The sequence below is a fragment of the Anopheles stephensi genome, chromosome 2 (assembly GCF_013141755.1).
Source record: "Anopheles stephensi strain Indian chromosome 2, UCI_ANSTEP_V1.0, whole genome shotgun sequence".
NCBI classification, from domain to species: domain Eukaryota; kingdom Metazoa; phylum Arthropoda; class Insecta; order Diptera; family Culicidae; genus Anopheles; species Anopheles stephensi.
In genome coordinates this window covers 68698566-68717938 of record NC_050202.1, presented here as the reverse complement: position 1 = coordinate 68717938, position 19373 = coordinate 68698566, and the positions used below count along the sequence as shown (strand labels likewise).

Below are 19373 nucleotides of genomic sequence, written 5' to 3'. Positions count from 1 at the left end.
GCACGCTTGAGTTCTCTGCATTCTGGCATATTTTTGAAATGCTATAAATTCAATATAAAAGGAAGTAATATTACAAAAAGAAACTTATTTTTGCTTTAGTACACTGTAATGGCATTTTTACTATATACGTTGATTCCAAATACAATGAAATGTGTGTTACAATTTAAAACTATAATTACATCCGAAACTAAGTAAGTAAAGTTTGTTGTGATATTGTTACGTTCTTCCCCGGGCGATTGTAGAAACATTTAAACAATACCGCACGTTTAAATGCCACAACAACAGGAAGACGATTTCGCTCATCGCTAGTGTATAAATTCGGGGCATACGGGACGTGCAATTTATTAAATAATTCAATATTTAACACAAACAGTCCAGGTAGAGAGGGTGGCTAGTGTCGAGTGGTGTCATAAGCAGTTCAAAAATAAATTAGTCAAAAGTCCCAGAGCGTTACGGATGTGTGCACGATCCACACCACCACCGAACCGAAAAAAAACGGAACCGATCGCAGGTCGTAGACGCATGTTTGGAAAGGATAAAGGTAGCGCGAGCAACACAAGAGCATGCACATCATGTGTGAATCGGTGTGTACAAAAGAGAATTTAATTCTAGCTGCACAACGAGGCATAAGATGGTCGTAGCGTACAACGCCGAGAAGCGTTGCACGGCTGGATAGCAGGAAGTGAGTTGTCCCGGCTCAGGCTATGCAACATCGTCAATCCCGGCCGGCAGCTCGATACCCAGCGCAACGAAAACGCTCAACTCCTTCAGTGTTTGCAGATCGACGGATGACATCAGCGTTTGGTATCGTTCACCGCCGATTGTGTTTTTCAGTACTACAAGCTAAAAAAATGGGTAGCAGGAGAAGGCACGATTACAGATAGGCATTTGGCATGTAGTGGCAGCCTTAAGGCAACCGTTATTACCTGATTCTGTAGATAGTCCTTCAGCACAATCACATGCGTTGGATCGTGCAGACAGAACGCTCGGCAACGGCTGAAATGGGGCGTTTCCTCCTGCACCATGTCGGAATCGATGAACCCATACCCGTACAATGTCACGCCTATATTGTCCTTGTTTTCATCGTCGATGACTAGCGAGCTGTGAAGGCAATGCGATTAGTTAGGGTTCTAACCGATCCACCCATTTCTCCCGCCCTCTAATACGTACTCCACCTTCGTATCCTGGGAGTACACGTCCATCACGTCGTTTAGCACCTCGGTAACGTTTGTAATGATGCCGGCAAAATTCTTGAAAATCACATCGTTCGAAACGGTCAACAAACTGCTCAAGGCCAACGCGAGCAGCTTTCGTTCCACGAGTGTCGTTACCCGCCGCATATCCTCCAGCCAAGCGGTCAGTATTTTTTCCAGCGCATCCTGTGCCCCCGTTTCGGCAAGTATCACACTGAACGTTACCTGATCGTTGACCAACACGCGCGATATAAGCTGCAGGTACATCTGCGACACTTGCGGGAAATTCGTTTGCTGGTAGTATGATCTGCAAGAGGAAAGAACCAAAACCAAGTGAAAAAAAATACAGAGCGAAGCGATAGGAAAAGGCTACATACCGAAACACTTCCACCAGATACGGCCGAAGCAGATCGATGGCAAACTTCGGTACCGTTTGCAGCAGGGTGAGGAAAAAGCGGTTAATCAACAAAACACCGTCCGAGCGTAAATCCGTCAACAAGTATTGGCACGTCTTCACAATTTCCTGACCGTACCGGGGAAGAAATATTTCTGCACCGAGAAACACATACGCCTGCACGATCGCCAAACATATGTTCATATTGCTAGATGATTGCTCTACAAGAATGAATGATAAAAGTAGGGGTTAGGATGACTTTTTGAAGAGACTTGTATTGCATGCACACGTTCCCACACTTACGTATTAGAGGTACTATATTTTCACACAGATTAAGCAACTCCTGGTTCATCGTGCGACTGTAGTGCACCACCACAACCCACAGCTCCAGCCCTTCCTCCAGCAGATACACGTGCGACGGATCGTTCACATTCGTACTCATCTCTATGATCTGGTAGATAAACGCAACGATCGGTTCCGACGACGGTATTTCGTACAAGGCTTTTATTATTTGCAACTGAAAAGCAACCAAGAATATGAGAACGCTAACCGAATGTACGAATGGGAAACATCACAAACCAGAATCGTACGTACCAGAGTAGAAATAATTGCACAGCGAAGCATATTATGCTCACGGCTTTCCTCCCACAGCAGCGGTAAATACTGTACCAGGCTCTGCACGTCGATCCGTATGGACAGGGACATCTTTTCAATGATGAACGACATCACGTACAGTATGGTCATCTTGGTTTCGCACTCGACCGCTTCCTTCAGCAGCCCGAACAGCAGTGCGATCGTCGGTTCGAGAAACTCCACAAACTGTTCCGCCACAAACTCAAAATCGTCCATGATGCTGCGTAAGCTTCTGCAAGGTTGATAAGCAATGTTCGATCGGTGTGCAATATGCCGGACGATCCGTAAATGCTACTAGTGCACTGTACTTACTTGGAAGCAGTTAAACGGACGGCCAAATCCTCTGTCGGCTGTAGCAGCTCCAAACACGCCCGGTACACTTGGGGGCGTAACGCTTTCGAAAACCTAACGCAGGTCCATTGCCCGACAAGCCAGATGATGCGCTTGCGGATGATCCGGAAGTTGTGGGATTTAAACTTCAGTTCCTCTAGCAGCTGCTGAGAGAACCATTCGTCAAAGTTAATCTGAAAAACAAAAAAGGGATTAGGTAAACAGTTCATAAGCACCGACACTGACACACCGTTAAAATAGCAAGCTTCATGGAACCGTTTTCTAGGTTAAGATAGCCACCGCTTCTACAAACCTTACCTAGCCTTTGCTAATGTACGCCATCAACCAAACGCGTCGTTCAGTAATATGCATAGTCACGTAGAAGCCTTTACTTTACACTTTCACAAAATTGGTAACAAAAAAACACAAAACTCCTTCTCTTATTGCCCAAAACGAAAGCGCCACACGCGCCTTATTACAACACTTTCGCGTGCTTTGTTCCGCCTAATGCGTCCGAACCGAACCGGGCACCAGCGCTAACTAAATGGGACGCTGTTTGCTTCCTAAGGCAAAGGTACACCTTAGTTTCTCAGGGTGCAAACAAAAGACGTCTTCTAATCTTGCTTGACGGATAGCCTAATTTCTGAGCCGATGATGATGATGATGATGCTCGGCTCTAGAATGCGTGTAGCGGGTGCACTGTACAGCTACCAACACACTCGCAAACCCGAACCCCGAACGGTTCGGTCGGTCGATCGTGACAAACGGGTACAAATGGTGGACCTATTTATCAAAGGTAAATAACCGCACACGCCTGTCGGTAGTGGTCAGTTCGCTTGATGTAGGCGGGTTTGGGTTCATGTTGTTACCGTTTTCAAAATCTTCTTCTTCTCCGATCGTGTTTCACACTTATTTACCCTTAAGCAACAATTTCCCCAATGTAAAACGATGTGTAGAAAAAAGGTTGTAGTTTACCAAAACGGAGAGACAGCTTACAAAATCGAAAGAGACAGTGGTAATACACGTCGTGCATTGCAGCGGTAAATAGTTCTTGATAATTAAGTACACACTCTTCCTATCGTTTAAACTTTTCCCTAAGCTTTCATGACAACTTCCTAAACCATTATCTGTTTACGAGTGAAACACAAACACTCACTCACATCCGTGAAATGAGAGACAAGTTAACGCAGGCTAACATGTACCGCACATGTGACACGCGCCAATTTCGTCACCAAATTCGTTCCCCAACCCGCTACGTACCTCATCGAACAGAATGAATGCCGCCAGACCGGTTGCATTGTAGATCGAATCCTTTATCAGCAGATCGTTCATGCCGGAGCTCTCGGTGAGTGTTATCGATTGCGACTTCGATATGTACTTTCGCAGCTCCTCAATCATGATCGGACTGAACTTTTGGAAGAGTATCATGTAGAAGGCTTCGGCAGACGACTGAAAAACAGAAAGTTGGATGTACGAATGAGTGTACCCGTCCCAAATGGGTGGTGTTCGCTCACTTACACGCAGATTGTACTTCCAGGAATCACCACCCTCGTCGGATGTGTACGCTTCCGGGTCCGTGTCCCACTGTTCAAACTCGTCCGGCGTTAGCAGGAAGTAGTGCATGATGAGCTTCTCGAAAATGTAGCTCAATCGTTCGGGTGTAAAAAAGTCTCCCTTTGCACTGTTTACGCGTTCTGCGGGTGAAAGGAAGCTGATGGTGAATTAAAAGCTGTAAAGCTCCCTCACACCTGATCATGCACGTACCTTTCGCTTCTCCGGCGAGCTGATTCGATGCGCGTGGCAGCAAATCTAGCCTCACCGTGTTCGGCGATAGGATTCCCTTCAGCAAACAGAGGCACTGAATGGCAAAGTTGGGAAAGGTAATAACATTGTCCTCGAAGATCAGATTCGTGCCCTCGTGGAACACGTAGTTGAAGCAAAACTCGAACGATACCGGCACAAACGTGGAAAACACGTCCGGGTGCGTTTCGTAGAACAGATTCAGGAACTTCATATGTTTAACGATAAACTTCTCCAGGTTCACCGTCAGCTTACGCATCATCTCTATTGCTTCATTGTTCATCGTGCCTCCCGTCGTTGCATTGCCTTCCGCTTCGCGCAACATACGCTTCACGCGCATACGACACTCTAGCAGATCCTTCAACCGTTGGAACATTACCCGTACCAGCATCATACAGCCTTCCGACTTGAGCGGATCGACGATACCGTAGATCGTTAGCTTCTTCAGTATGCGCAGCGAGTAGATGGCCTTTTCCAGGTTCGCTGCACACACCTCGATGGCACAGTTCTGCTCGCAGATGTTGGTGAAGAACAGCTGTGTAAATCCTTCCCAGAGGTTAAGCATAAAGTCGTACCATGCGACGGCAACGTTTTGAAACTGTTGACGATCGCGGGGAATGCGCTTCGTGCACAGTACTTTGACGACGTGCAGCAACACCATCAGGCCCCGATGCTGCACGAGCATATCCTCACTCTGTACCGCTTTTATCACGGTCGGTATCAGCTCTTTCCATTCCAGCGGACCTTCGTATCGATTGATGTTGGCTATAAGGACCGCTATTTGAACTGCGATCTGCTGCACGGGTTCATCGAATTTCATCAGCAGCAATCGTTTTATTTCCTGTTTCTCCTCGCGAGATATTGCACTGGAAAGGTAGCAAAAGGAGGCAGGAGAGCATTTAATATAGATACCACGGTGAGGGTAGAGTGCTATGCGTAACCATACTTTGGGGCATTCTGGCGCCAGTACTTAAGCACACCGTTTTTAAAGTACAGCGAAGCCATCCATCGTACACCGCCGTCGAGCGATTGGTTGGAGAAAATGTTCACCAGCGTCAGGTGAAAGCCGGGCTGTATTTCCCACTCGGCCAGCTTCTGTTCGGCCGGCTTCAGCATCTGAGCATTCTGGCTGCAGGCGTACTGAAGTGCCTCGTAGACAGCGGACTCTGCTGACATATTGCTTCTGTTATGGTTATTGTTTGGGCGTGTTCCACTACGCAATCGGTGACCTGTGTCGGAAGAAAATGTATAAGGACATGTTATTAGTCACCAAACAGCTACAACTTGTGCACGGGCAGCTTCTTTGACGGTGCAGCATCGAACGGAACTCAGACGGTGATCGAAGCAATTGCATTCACGACATTCTTCTTACCGCTGCGATGACACAGAGTACCAACTTCCGTGCTCCGGCCGCTGCCGCTGTTCACCCTATTGCACAACTCTTGCAACCCCCGTGCAGTTACGTTTCTGGCCGGACAATCTAATTACCGAATGCCCCCTACTCGCACAGCCAATCGTTGTGCTGTCGCTTTTTTCAATAGATTTTGCACCACTCGCAAATAAAACGGTGACTATGATAAGGCATGGAGAAAAATAACAACAATAATGCGTTGTCAGGTGAAGCAACTGTCAAACGGCGAACTCTCATTCAAGCCGCTACAGTACCGTACACACGTTGAGCACCTCCGCCTTCAAAATTTAGCTGGACGATATTTTTCATTGCTATTTTTGTTTTGAACGAGCTTAATAATGGGTTTTTTTGCGAAGATAATTGATCATGCCATTTTATCATTTCACCGAAAAATGTACGCAAAACAAATATAATTTGCACCGAACAGATACATATTTTGATGACCACCTGAAGTAGCTCTTGTAAACAACTGAACAACTTTCTGACATTTCGAACACATTCCGCACCACCCAAGGTGTATGTATTTAGAAGGTGAATTTTTATCGATTTGACAGGGCGACATTTTAGTCGAGTTATGTCAGAGTTTGTTTACAAAAACATATGGTATGGGCTACAAACATGAACAAACAGCCTCGATTCTCAGACCCTTGAGCAATTTCGCTAATTTATGGGTCATCTTCGCATATCAAATGTTGTTCCACAGAAGATTGACGATATTTGGTTGCATTTTTCGGCAAAAAATCGCAAGCGATACCACCACCGGCGCCTCCTCCGACGCTGCCATCACTCTTCTCAATACCCTTCCCCTTGATCACCACGGAACTGTTATGTCAGGTCGAGAAATGTCAATTTGCTCTAAACAACTCTACCTTCTATATCTACATACCTTGGCACCACCACAACACGACGGCATTTTCAAGCAGTCAATTCTGTAGGAAAGCAAACCTCTGCCAGGGTTTTGTGAAAAAAAATTCTTATTCTGGGTCGGAAATCCTGCACCTTGCAATGGAGAACTTAACTCTAAGTAAGTATAAAGCGAGTTTATTTCATTGTGTTGTTAAGAAACTGCAAGTGGTGGATACAATTCAGTTGGAATTTGGGATGCAGAAAATGTGTTACCAGCATACCTGGCAATGCGGCTTTTCCAATGCATTTCTGATGCAATGCAGTGCATTTTTTATCCATCTGTTATCCTATGTACTTCTTTACTGATATGTGACATAGCATACACAAGATATACAGTCACCCAAACCCGACAATGAGTCTTCAATGCATTTATCATGCAATGCAGTGAATCTTGCTGATATTAACCGGGGTGTGCCTATGCAAGCAAAAAATATGTTGACACTGGACCGGCAACTGGGTTTTTTTTCCAAAACACTGCTGATGCAATTCACTGACTCATACGATCGCCGTGTGTGCGCCTTAGCTAATCATATCTCACTCACGTTTCAGACGAGCTGTATACGTCGGAAAAAGGGGGCAACGATGAGACGGGCAAAGGAACCGCGGAAGAGCCGTTCAAGACCATCCTCCGTGCAATGAAGCACGCCGGAAAGGAACCGTTCCCCACCATCTACGTCGACAGTAAGGACGAGAAGTCCGAGTCGCCTTACGAGGTGGCAGCAAAGTCGCAGCTGAAGAAAATCCAGAAGATCTGGGCCCGCGACAACATGAAGGGCGACAAGCAGAAGCGCGAGGAGGAAGAGAAGGCCAAGAACCGTGAACAGAATCTGGAGGAGGCGAAAAAGATTACCATTCAGGAGGATCCATCCCTGCCGGTAGCCAAATCGATTAAGATCACGCATGGTGCGGATAACCGAGGTGTGCGCGTGCGAATCTACGGATGGGTCCATCGGCTACGCCGTCAGGGCAAGGGTTTGATGTTTATTACGCTGCGCGATGGAACCGGATTCCTGCAGTGTGTGCTAACCGACACCCTCTGCCAAACTTACAATGCGCTCGTTTTATCGACCGAATCGTCGGTGCAACTGTACGGTACGCTCAAGGAGGTCCCGGCCGGCAAAACGGCCCCCGGAGGGCACGAGCTGCATGTGGACTTCTGGGAATTGATCGGACTGGCACCGGCCGGTGGTGCGGATGCAATTCTGAACGAAGAAGCGCACCCGGACGTGCAGCTAGACAACCGCCATATCATGATCCGAGGCGAAAACACGTCCAAGATTCTGAAGATGCGCGACGTAGTGATGCAAGCGTTTCGTTCGCATTATTTCGACCGTGGCTACACGGAAGTGACGCCGCCAACACTCGTGCAAACGCAGGTGGAAGGAGGTGCGACACTTTTCAAATTGGATTACTTCGGGTAGGTTGAACGACGAAGCTGTACCCAGCTTACTGTTATTATTAATAAATTTCCTTTTTATCATTTTTCATACTACAGTGAGGAAGCTTTCCTAACGCAAAGCTCCCAGCTGTACCTAGAGACGTGCGTGCCAGCGTTGGGAGATGTGTTCTGTGTTGCGCAGAGCTACCGTGCCGAGCAGAGCCGTACGCGACGGCATCTAGCCGAATACAGCCACATCGAGGGCGAATGTCCGTTCATCAACTTCGACGACCTGCTCGACCGGCTAGAGGATTTGATCGTGGACGTTGTCGATCGTGTGCTTAAATCGCCCTGGGGCTACATGGTGCAGGAGCTGAACCCAGGCTTCGTGCCACCGAAACGTCCGTTCCGTCGTATGAACTACGCGGACGCGATTGTTTGGCTGAAGGAGAACAACGTTACGAAAGACGACGGCAGTTTCTACGAGTTCGGTGAGGATATTCCGGAGGCTCCGGAGCGCAAGATGACGGACACGATCAACGAACCGATCATGTTGTGCCGCTTCCCGGCAGAAATTAAATCCTTCTACATGGCAAAGTGTGAGGATGATCCTCGGCTTACGGAGAGCGTCGATGTGCTGCTGCCGAACGTGGGTGAAATCGTGGGTGGATCGATGAGGTCCTGGAAGTACGATGAACTGTTGGATGGATACAAGCGGGAAGGTATCGATCCGAAACCGTACTACTGGTACGTGGATCAGCGTGTGTACGGCACGCAACCGCACGGTGGCTATGGGTTGGGATTGGAACGATTCCTCTGCTGGCTGCTGAACCGTTACCACATTCGTGAGGTCTGCCTGTACCCTCGGTTCCTCGAGCGCTGCAAACCGTAAGCCCCTGGAGAGGTACATTAAACGCGCGCGATTCGTGTAACACTTGATCGTGGCTCGCCTACTACCATATGCCGCGTTCTGCATTTTGCCTATGCATTATATGCTTCAAACAGTTCTCAAACATTAAATAAAGACAACCTTACAGAGCAGACAAAGTGGTGCCATTTCAGCTCAAGCCTGTACATAGCGCGTTTGGGAGGTGTCTTGGAAAAAAGGTAAGGATGAGACTGAAAAAAGGTAAGTTAACATCGCCAAGCACAGAGTATCTTGTAGTTAGGATTTCGGTAAAAGACTCGAAAAGGTCCCTCCTAGAATCTTTTGTGCGCAGCACTGTGGCCTATCATTTTTATTGCACAGTGGGATTTTCGAATGGTCATAACTCGTTTTATATAAACATTGTGCCTTGTCCCTTAATATTGTTACTGGACAGCGAGTAGAGCATGATAATATACATTGTAAGAAGTGATTTGAAATGTAGTCCTCCTTTTCTGAATATCTATGCCCGTTAACAAGTATCCATCGTATCAATGTTCTGTTACAGTCCGGGAATACCGTGTATGTTGTAAGCCAGATTGGTCACTCCTAGCGTGATCAAAAATTAGTACGTAGCTCCTACAGTGCCTAACAAATTTTGTCAGGGGGGGGCCTTCTCGAGTCTTTTACCCAAAGGGTTTTAAATTAACCTTTTTCAAACATCGCTTTTTTGGGCTATTTTTGTCACCTCAACAAAAACAACAACAATAGTTCCACCAACGGAATGCACTTGCCGGTTTGACATTTCTGACAGTTCGCCTTTCTCCATGGCATGCTGCGCGGGTCGGCAAAATTGGTGGAAAAAGGGCGGTGCATGGCGTGAAACTCGGCGTGTAAATATAAACAGAGCGCCATTCACTTTACATCCCGCATCGCAGCATAGCATCCATGGGGCAGTTTCTAGTTATTCTACCAAATCAACGATAAGCAACTCGCGTGCCGCTAATTTATCTACTGCAGCCATAATCGCGCAAAGGTCAAAAGAACGTGTCTGTTGTGTGCCCTCCACCGCTGCAACCACGTGAAGTGCTTGCACGCTTTCAGCAAACCAGTCGTCGCAACAATGCCCAACGATGATGACGTAAGTAGGCTGGTGTTTGCACATTTTCCATTTCTGCGATGGTAGCAGCAGCTGGAAAATTGGTTGCCTTGAGAACGGTGCAAAAAAAATCCAAACGCCGTAACGTAGCGGCGGCCCCGAAGTGCACACTACCGGAACACTGCCGGATTATGGCCAGAAAGTGGTTCAAAGCTCTGTTTTTACAGCTCCCGAACGGTGGTGTAGCGAAAGATCAACGGTGGACACCAACCAGCCTGATCGATGGCCACGGGCTGGACGATGGGCTAGCGATTGTGCTGCTAAACCGACCGATCCTGCTGGAAAAACATTACTTTACAACGCTTTGGAATGGTGGTAAGTGGTGTGTTAACCCACCAACGTGTCTACCGCACTACAACCATGTGGCGTTCGGGGTTGATTGCAGCTAAGGTGCGGGTTGCCGTCGACGGTGGAACGAACAGGTGGGTTGACTTTGTGAAGAGCAACATTAACGGTGAGCAGCTGCTAAAACCTCCCGATCTCGTAACCGGTGACTTCGATTCGTGCAATCAGGAGGCCATGCAGTACGTCGAGCAGCTGAAGTGTACGGTACGCAAGGAAACCAGAGGAGTATATGCTTGGTAGAGTAGCTAACGGCGCCACCCTTCTGCCAACCTTTTTTTTTTCCTCACCCGTTCCTCCGTTTCCTTTCGGATGTTCCTCTAGAAGGGTTTTTTGTATCTCACCCGCCAGATTGTCCACACGCCGGATCAAAATGCGACCGACTTTACCAAATCGCTCAAGGTGCTCAAATCGCAAGGTTACGATCAGCAGGTGACGCGCGTCCTGGCACTGTGCGAATCCTCCGGTCGGCTCGATCAAATTATGGCCAACATCAACACACTCTTCCTGGCGCAAGCGATTCTACCCGGTGCGGATGTGTTTCTGCGGTCGAGTAATTCATTGTCCTGGTTGCTACGACCCGGCGCCCATAGCATCGACATTCCGCAGCGGCTCGTAACGGAACGGATCTGGTGTTCGCTCGTCCCGATCGGTCAGGGTTGCGTGTGTACGACCGAGGGACTGAAGTGGAATCTGGACGGGAGCCGGTCATTGCAGTTTGGCAGTATTGTAAGTACCTCCAACACGTACTCGATGAACCGGGTACGTATCACCACGGATGGCCCGTTGCTATGGTCGATGGGAACGACACCGAAGGATATGTGATAGACAAGGGAGGAATTAATATTCCTTTGTAACGATAGGATTTTGTGTTTGCTAAGCAAGGATCATCTCGTGCCTTCTGCGGGAAGCAACCGTTCCGGGGACGTTAAAAATTATACAATAGAATGAATTTAGAAACTATTCGCCAACGACATCCTGTTTGGGAAAAGGATAGGACTGGTTGTTTGCATTTTAGAAGCGTTTTTAAACCGTTTGGCTAATGTTCCTTGGCAACACACACACACATACCTGCTGTTTGTCCACAACATTGTTGGAAGGGGAAGTCATGGACCCGTGTATTAAAGCTCTGTATAATATTGTATGTTTATCGACGTGACGCAGAAACTGCCACACAATTCAAAATTTGATCACATCACTTGAACGGGAACACACGCACACACGTTTCGAAGTGAAATAAAATAGACATCGAAAAGGATGGTTGAGCATTAAGCAGCAGCCATTTTTTAACCGAAAGGTTTATGAATCACATGTATTATTTTAGAACTGAAGAAATCTTTCCTTGCAACAACTGGATCGGAGCCACACTGAGCATGGACTCCGGATAAGCATTAACATTAACCGCCGGCTGTACATAACAAAATTGACCTTATTTATTGTCCATGAAACTCGGCAACATAATATCATCGTCGTAGCGTGAAACAAACACAACCACCACTGTACGAACCCTAATACCCAGGCATTGGAAGCAGCCCGAAACCCCCACCACTTCCACCACCCTTTGGGGGCGCACCACGGAAATTGGTTTTGCCGCCACGTTTGGTCGCCGCCGTTCCGGTCGTCCGTTTCGCTCCCCGTCCACTGGTGCCGGTCGCCGCCCGTTTACTCGCGCCAGCCGCGGTCCCCTTACGGCGTGTGGTTCCTTTACGAAACTTTTTCGCCCTTGTGCCACCGCCCGCACCCCAACTGCTTCGCCGTTTGTAGCCACCAGAGCCGCCGTCCTGGGATGCTGCCCGTGCCAACGAACCCCAATCGGTACCGTCGTCGTCACCCATCGAGCGCTCATCGTCGGTCCCACTTCCCTCCGGCAGCTCACCTGCTCCCGCTTCCTGCTGGTCTTGGGTGTCCATCATAAGCATCAGCTTTTCCGCGGCATAGTTTTGCGTTATTTCTAGCAACTGTTTGCCGTACTTCTCGAAGTTAGCCTTGGTAACGTGGGGCAACGTTAGCATTTCGCCCGGCGATTCCGGCAACTTTTCCGACATTGCCTTCAGCGCCTGTATGTTCATGATCGAGGCAAGCGTTGCGTTCCGCTGCATCGCGATCGCACGGCAAATCTCGAGCAGATCGTTGTAGCACCGGTTCTGGAGGTCCCGCAGCTGGATGCTGATCTGGGACGATTCTTGGGCCGCGGCCGCCGGTACGTCCGTCTTGGTAAGCTTACCGCGTCCCGCCAGCTTCTCCTTGATCGAGAACTCGATACGCACCCGGCGATTCACCAGCGTTTCGATCTTGGTGCCGAGCCGCAAATAGGCCTGCGGTATGTCGTTGCTGAAGATAAGATCCTCCTTCAGGTACTCGTCGATCACGAGCTTGCGCAGTAAACGCTGGATATCGCAGCGCTCCCAACCCTTCAGCTTCCCGTGGTACGCCGTACGATTGTGCCCGTTCTCGAGCACCTTTTTGTTTTCGCTTCCCTTCAACACCTCCACCATATGCAGCAGCGTAAAACGGTTCCGGCCACCGCACAGATCCCGCACCGCTTTCGCCACCATGATGCATTCGTCCGTTGCATTGAGCGTCTTGTAGTTACCCTGCATCAGACAGTTATCGCATGCGGTTGCTCGGTTCGCTAGGCACTGTTCGCTGGTGAAGTATTCGGCAAAGTACTCGAGCTGCTGCGTCCGCCGACAGTCGGTCACATTCTCGCAGTAGTTGACCATCCGGAAAAGATTGTTCATATGAATCTGTTTCGCTTCGAGGGAAATGGTCGTATCATCTGGAAGCGTGAGGAGACAAAACAAAGCGCGTTGCAGCATGGTTATCAAAGAACGCACCGCACCCACCCATACTTACTGTCCATCATTTTCCGATAGCGCAACATGTCCGAGTAGTTGTAGTACAGAATGCAGGTGGCTATTTCCCCGTCACGTCCGGCCCGTCCCGATTCCTGGTAGTAGCCCTCGATCGACTTCGGCATGCAGTAATGCAACACGTACCGGACGTCCGGTTTATCGATACCCATCCCAAACGCAATCGTAGCACACACCACCTTTATACGATCGCCGATCCACTCTTTCTGTGTCGCTTCCCGCACACTGTCGGACAGACCGGCGTGGTAGCTTTTCGCCTTAATACCCGCCCGTTGGAACTCGCTCGCCAGCTGGTCACACTCCTTCTTCGACAGGCAGTACACAATACCGGTGTCGCGCGGGAACCGCTTCCTGATCAGCTCGATCATTTCCGTCTTGGTCGCGACACCCTTCTTCGGCAACACCAGATACTTCAGGTTCGGTCGATTGAAGCTGCACAAAAACCAACGCGTGTCGCGGGCCAACTTGAGCTGGGTTAGAATGTCCACCCGGACGCGTGGATTAGCGGTCGCCGTCAGCGCGATGATCGGCACGGTGGGGAACTGTTCACGCAGGACGGAGAGCTTTTTGTAGTCGGGTCGAAAATCGTGACCCCAGGCGGATACGCAGTGCGCCTCATCGATCACAATCCGTCCCAGCAGTCCGCGCCGGTAGAGCGCACTGAGCAGGTTTTGGAATTTAGCCGACGAGCTTATTTTTTCTGGCGTCACGTAGAGAAGCTTTAGCTCCGGGCAACTACTGTACAGATCGTCGTAGATACGCTGCACGTCGGCCATATTCGCTTCGCCCGACAAACTGCCTGCCGCTATGTCGAGCGAGTTGAGCTTTTGCACCTGGTCCAGTATGAGCGACTTCAGCGGGCTGACCACAATTGTGAGACCGACGGTTAAGATGGCCGGCAGCTGGTAACAGAGCGATTTCCCACCGCCCGTTGGCATCAGCACGAAACAATCGATACCGAGCAGCGTGGCATTGATTACCTGCAGCTGGTTCGGTCGGAACGTCCGCAGACCGAACGTTTCCTTGAACGCGACCTGCAAACGCGACGAGTGCGGATAGGCCATACCATCGAACTCGCCCGTTATGCCGTCGTTGCGTATCCCTTCGTGAAATCGTCCAATGTCCGAACTGGACGCAAGCATCCCCGACGCTGACGAACCAGAGCTAGGCGGTTGATTCGTGGCCGGTGCAGGCAGGTCTTCCAACAAATCACCGTACAACGATGGATCGTACACTTGCCACCCATCGTCATCGAGCTGGGTGTTAATATTCTCGATAAACTGCGTGTTGCGAGCGGGGACCGGTGGATCCGGTTCTACGGGGAACGTTATCCGCGGTGGATCGGACCGCCGTAGCGAAGTGTCGGGTGTGATCAGATTGACGGTGCTAAGATTCGTTTGGAACGAGCGTCCTTGGTCCTTGAGCTCCTCCTCCCGGATACTGTTCAGTATGTCGTCATCGTCTACCAGGTCATCTTCCGGTGGGTCGGGTGACGACAATGCTTTATTCTTCGCCCGATCAACGCTTGCCGGAGCGTCCACATTGTTTACCAGCGTGCTGGCGATTGGTTTTTTGAACACAAACGTGGATCCACCGCTGGATGATTTTGTAACAGCAATCGCTCCATTCGAGGATGCTTTCGGTGTGAATGCGGTGGGAGTTGTTTCTTCCAGCCTTTTCAGTCCAAATTCCTTCTCGAGCTCTTCGAATCGCGATGACGCGGATAAGGTGAAGCTATCCTTACGACCTGCGTCCGGGTGTGGCGGTGTGCTCTCAATCACATCAGTACAGTCCTGCGAGTATTCCTCCTCGAACGGAAGCTCATACACGATCGGAACCGAACTGGGCGTGCTTGTCCTAGGTTTTTCCTGTGTTCTCGAACCCTCTAGTGCGCTTTTAGTGATGTTTGAATCGTTTAACGGCTTCGTTTTTGATAATCGTTGCTGGTTGCTGGAAAGTACACGATCGTACACCTTTATCTTTCCCCGAATCGTGTCAATGGTCGTTTTTAACCGGTCAAAGCAAGAAACGTTAAAACTTTTATCTATACAGGTAAAGCTTTTGCTCGGGACCTGTGCCAGCAGATCGTAGAAATGGTTCAGCAGCCCTAGCTGTGCTTTCTCGAGATACTGTACACTTTTCCGAATGTCACGTTCGTGCGATGTTTTCACATTAAATCCGGCACTGCTTGTTACCTCATCCAGATAGGTGCTTAACGCATCATCAAACCGAATGCGCCCCAATCCCTTGTCCGGGCTTAACAAACGTGCCAGCGCGGTGGAAGTGTCCTTGTTTGGTGGTTTTGCCGGTGTCCCGCGTGATTTTTCGCTTGGCAAAACACCGGACACCGTACTGCCCAATGGGGTTGAAGTAGAGGGAGTCGCTTTCTTGCTCACAAAATCATCATCCTCTGGCTCTTCGTCCGTAAACGATCCACCGAACACGTTGTTTCTGTCGAGCTGCAACGAAACGCGCCTAGCCTTTTGCTGCTTGAACTCAAATGTAGGCAACTTGACAGGACTCTTGGTTTCGGCCAGCTTGTGCAGGTTTTCTTCCAATTTTTTCGTCGCCTCCACATATCGTTTATCCGTGGCAAGGTTCAACTCCAACGGTTCGTAATTGATTGGCTTTAAGGTGGTGGTACTGGTCTGTTCTACCATCGCATCGAACTCATCATAATCGTCCGCTTGCGGTTCTTTTGGCAGTGATTGTTGCAATTGGTCCTGGAAAATATTTCGAGGAGGAAGACGCCTCACCGTCTCCGCCGGTCGAGCGGGTTTGGCGGGTGATTTGTTTGAATCATCAGAATCACTGTTTATCAGATTCACAAATGTGGTGGCTTTGCTCTGCAAACAAAACAAAACAAAAAACATTGTTTAGATGGAAACAAAATCACTCCAATCCATCGCCGACAGACAACTTACAAGCAGGGGAACTTTCGGTTTAAATATGCTTGGTGAGTATGTTATTTTCGGTTGTTCATAAGACGTCGTTGAACTTATTTGTGGTTCCGTCTCGGTTGGTGTACTGAAAAAGATACCAAACGTTGCTATTCCCAGGGCACACTAAACTACTTCTGTAAGTACTAACAAAAAAAAACACATTACCACGAATCTTCACTGGCTGATGGTTTGTCTTTTTTGGAGATAAAACTTTTTAAGCTCATCTGCTTCATCGGTTCCCCGCGGTTTGATGTGGTGGAAGGTTTTCTCGACATTTTTCACGTCTTTTGCTCACATTTCACCCGTACTTTCCTGAACAATTCCTGTGAAACCGAGCAATGCATCGGATGCTGGAGCGCGCCGCTTTCGTTAGTTTGTTTACGCTGTTTTGACAGCTCTTCCGTCCAAGATTACTATGCAAGGTGTGACCATTTGTTGTTTTAATTATTGCAGTTTTTAAATATTGAAACTTACAATTATTTGATATTTTTGTGAGTTGTTTATAGTTTTACGTTTGGAAATGGTTTATTTACAGCATATTTAGTAAATATATCATAGATAAAGTCTTGCTTCGTGTACCCTTTTCCTGGAAATCAACGAGTCAGGGTTGTCAAACATACGACTGTCACTTTGGCCGAGTATGTTTGTCTTGACATTATTGCATACGTAAACAAAAGGGTGTTTATTCACATTCTCGCAGAATTACATTCCTTCACAACATGGGAATTCCCCAGCGGAAATATCGGGTTATTTCATTCAAACCGTAAAGTGCGTACCGAGTACAATTCAGTAAACATTGCAACATGACAACATTCGACGGACAGCAGCAAACAATGGGTGGTAGTGGAGAGAGCATTCCAAACCTATCCAACTTTGTGTACATCTACGACATTCCACGGATGGAGAAGAAACGGCTGGCTGCGCTGCTCGAGATAAACAACAAGTGGTACGTGCTGGGTGTAAAGCAGATGGGTTATAGTAGCGCCGAACTGGATGTAAGTATTCGCTTCATCGGCATCGTTAAGCACGGCCTCTAATTTCATTGCTCATTCACCTCATAGAGTACGCAAAGATGTTGCCAGAGAAACAATCGATCACCGGCGGAAGATCTGCTCGATAAATGGGGTAACTACAACCATACCATCACGGAACTGTTTGTGGTGCTGTCCCGCGAGAAGCTTTACAGCTGTATGGAACTCATCAAGCGGTACGTTGAACCACGGTACCATGTGCTGATTAAACATTCGCGCAGTGGCCCCACGGCCGGTATGGGCACATTCAACGGTGCGGACGCTAATAACAATCCGGAAGCAGCGAACGGAAATCGTGTCCCACCGGCAAATCAGGCAATGGCTGGGGGTGGAGCTAAACAGAAAGCGGCTGCGGATCCGGGCACTCCGGACGCTGCTAAGAATGAAAGCAATCCTTCGAATTCAAAAGATGATTCTCCGTTTGCGAATGAGCTTGCGGATCTGTCCAGCTTGATACCGAAGATAAGCTACGCCGAGCTAACAGCCGCCACCGATAATTGGAGCGAACGGAACATTCTTGGCAAGGGTGGCTTTGGGACGGTGTACCGGGGTATTTTCAAGCACACGTACATGGCAATTAAAAAGATCGACTACAGCAAGGTAAAGACGAGCGAGGCGGAACGCATCCAGCTGCAGCAAAGTTTCAACGAGCTGCGCTTCCTTAACTCATGTCGACATGACAACATTGTGCCGCTGTATGGTTACAGTTTGGAGAGTAGGTTCAATGAACGAGGATGGAGAACGGATGGGGAACGGAAGTGAAACGTTAATTGTTTCTTGTTTTGTTTGGCAGAGGAACCCTGCTTGGTGTACCAGTTTATGCCGGGAGGATCATTGGACAAATGCTTGTTTGCCCGACGGCCCGCATCACCACTAACCTGGAAGGAGCGTATGAATATTGCACGAGGAACTGCAAAGTAAGTACGAAATTCCTTTTTTTCGTAGTAGCTCTATCAATCTGGAATGCCTAATACGCTTCTCCGTTGGTCTGTTTCGACCCGCCCAACAGAGGGCTCCAGTATCTGCATACGTTTGGTGAGAAACCGTTCATACACGGTGATATTAAACCGGGCAACATTCTGCTGAACGAGTATAAGCAACCACGCATCGGCGATTTTGGCCTAACGCGCCAAGGCGCCCAACAGGATGTGGCGATGGTTGTGTCGTGTGTGTACGGCACCCGGCCGTACATACCGAAGGATTTTTTCGATCGCCGGGAGCTTAGCACCAAGGTAGACGTGTACAGTTTTGGGGTGGTGCTGTACGAGATCGGAACCGGTTTGCGTGCGTGGGACGAACGACGTACGTACAAACATCTGAAGGACTATATTGGCCAGGCCGTACAGGATAGGGTAGACGTGTCGGAGCTGATGGACAAATCGCCACCGTCGGATCCGGACGGTTTGCTCTCCTCGTACAAGTTGCTTATGGTGGGCCACATGTGTACGACTGACGATCCGAAACAGCGGTTAGACATGGTGTCCGTCATGCGGTATCTAGATTCGTGAGAAAGGTACTGTAGCATCCTCATGCCCCGGGAGTATTGATCGCCTTGGACATTGGTTTCGTGCACACAAATCAAATAATGTTCTAATCACGTTGCTCAAGGTAGTATGCTTAGATCGATTGCATAGCAACATTTACTAAGCGACACTTTCTTAATCTAGCAATCCAATATTTTTAACTCTTGTTCTACTCCGTACAACTGTTTGGTGCCTTATCTATATATTAACTGAAAGTTAAATGTTTTATAAATAAAAACCATTTTTTTACAACGAATCCTTCAAATACGTGTTCAACCTCGTTAAGGTGAGCTAATAGAAAAAAAGAGCGGAAAAGAGCTGCTTCATAATTTTAGGTATGCTGCTGGGTTACCAAACATCCGGATTGCTTTCCGAGAGCTAGCTCACCAATAGCTCTCGGCTCACTTGCTTACTCGCAGGTAAAACGAGCGCTTTAGCTCTGTCATATCATTGCAAAAAAACCTCACTCTAATATTTCGAATGTTTTTTGGTGTACTTTTTCTCAAGTTCACATACAATTCAACCATGTTAAACGTTTTTTAAAATAGTTTTTTTGTTGTTTTATTTTGTTGCTTTGTTTCCAATAATTTTTA

The 19373-nt window shown here is 48.4% G+C and overlaps 5 protein-coding genes across 7 annotated transcripts; 3 read left to right on the top strand and 2 right to left on the bottom strand.

Annotated features, from left to right (window-relative positions):
• Positions 1–216: 216 nt before the first annotated feature.
• On the bottom strand, positions 217–5943 carry LOC118504502 (importin-11). Its single transcript, XM_036039028.1, has 12 exons — positions 5723–5943; positions 5297–5579; positions 4315–5216; positions 4069–4244; positions 3811–3999; positions 2533–2744; positions 2182–2452; positions 1891–2104; positions 1571–1808; positions 1171–1500; positions 927–1101; positions 217–843 (listed from the first exon to the last, which is right to left on the bottom strand). Exons 2-12 carry the CDS (start codon positions 5524–5526, stop codon positions 703–705), a joined length of 3078 nt encoding a protein of 1025 aa, XP_035894921.1. The 5' UTR covers positions 5527–5579; positions 5723–5943; the 3' UTR covers positions 217–702.
• A 688-nt stretch (positions 5944–6631) lies between these two features.
• LOC118504503 (asparagine--tRNA ligase, cytoplasmic) lies at positions 6632–9088 on the top strand. Its single transcript, XM_036039029.1, has 3 exons — positions 6632–6785; positions 7217–8084; positions 8163–9088. The coding sequence occupies exons 1-3, from the start codon at positions 6767–6769 to the stop codon at positions 8935–8937; spliced, it is 1662 nt and encodes a 553-aa protein (XP_035894922.1). The 5' UTR covers positions 6632–6766; the 3' UTR covers positions 8938–9088.
• Positions 9089–9714: 626 nt separating this feature from the next.
• LOC118504505 (thiamin pyrophosphokinase 1) lies at positions 9715–11707 on the top strand. Of its 3 annotated transcripts, none has more exons than XM_036039034.1 (4): positions 9715–10051; positions 10237–10384; positions 10455–10618; positions 10763–11707. In XM_036039034.1, the coding sequence occupies exons 1-4, from the start codon at positions 10034–10036 to the stop codon at positions 11234–11236; spliced, it is 804 nt and encodes a 267-aa protein (XP_035894927.1). In that variant the 5' UTR covers positions 9715–10033; the 3' UTR covers positions 11237–11707. The 3 variants fall into 3 exon arrangements, with proteins under 3 accessions (XP_035894927.1, XP_035894925.1, XP_035894926.1); XM_036039032.1 differs by having other exon boundaries at positions 9728–10051; positions 10736–11707; XM_036039033.1 differs by having other exon boundaries at positions 9769–10051; positions 10739–11669.
• Positions 11708–11822: 115 nt separating this feature from the next.
• LOC118504501 (Bloom syndrome protein homolog) lies at positions 11823–16616 on the bottom strand. Its single transcript, XM_036039027.1, has 4 exons — positions 16392–16616; positions 16209–16311; positions 13268–16130; positions 11823–13190 (listed from the first exon to the last, which is right to left on the bottom strand). Exons 1-4 carry the CDS (start codon positions 16499–16501, stop codon positions 11920–11922), a joined length of 4347 nt encoding a protein of 1448 aa, XP_035894920.1. The 5' UTR covers positions 16502–16616; the 3' UTR covers positions 11823–11919.
• Positions 16617–16862: 246 nt separating this feature from the next.
• On the top strand, positions 16863–19045 carry LOC118504495 (serine/threonine-protein kinase pelle). Its single transcript, XM_036039018.1, has 4 exons — positions 16863–17221; positions 17288–17972; positions 18051–18174; positions 18267–19045. The coding sequence occupies exons 1-4, from the start codon at positions 17030–17032 to the stop codon at positions 18763–18765; spliced, it is 1500 nt and encodes a 499-aa protein (XP_035894911.1). The 5' UTR covers positions 16863–17029; the 3' UTR covers positions 18766–19045.
• The last annotated feature ends 328 nt before the right edge of the window (positions 19046–19373 follow it).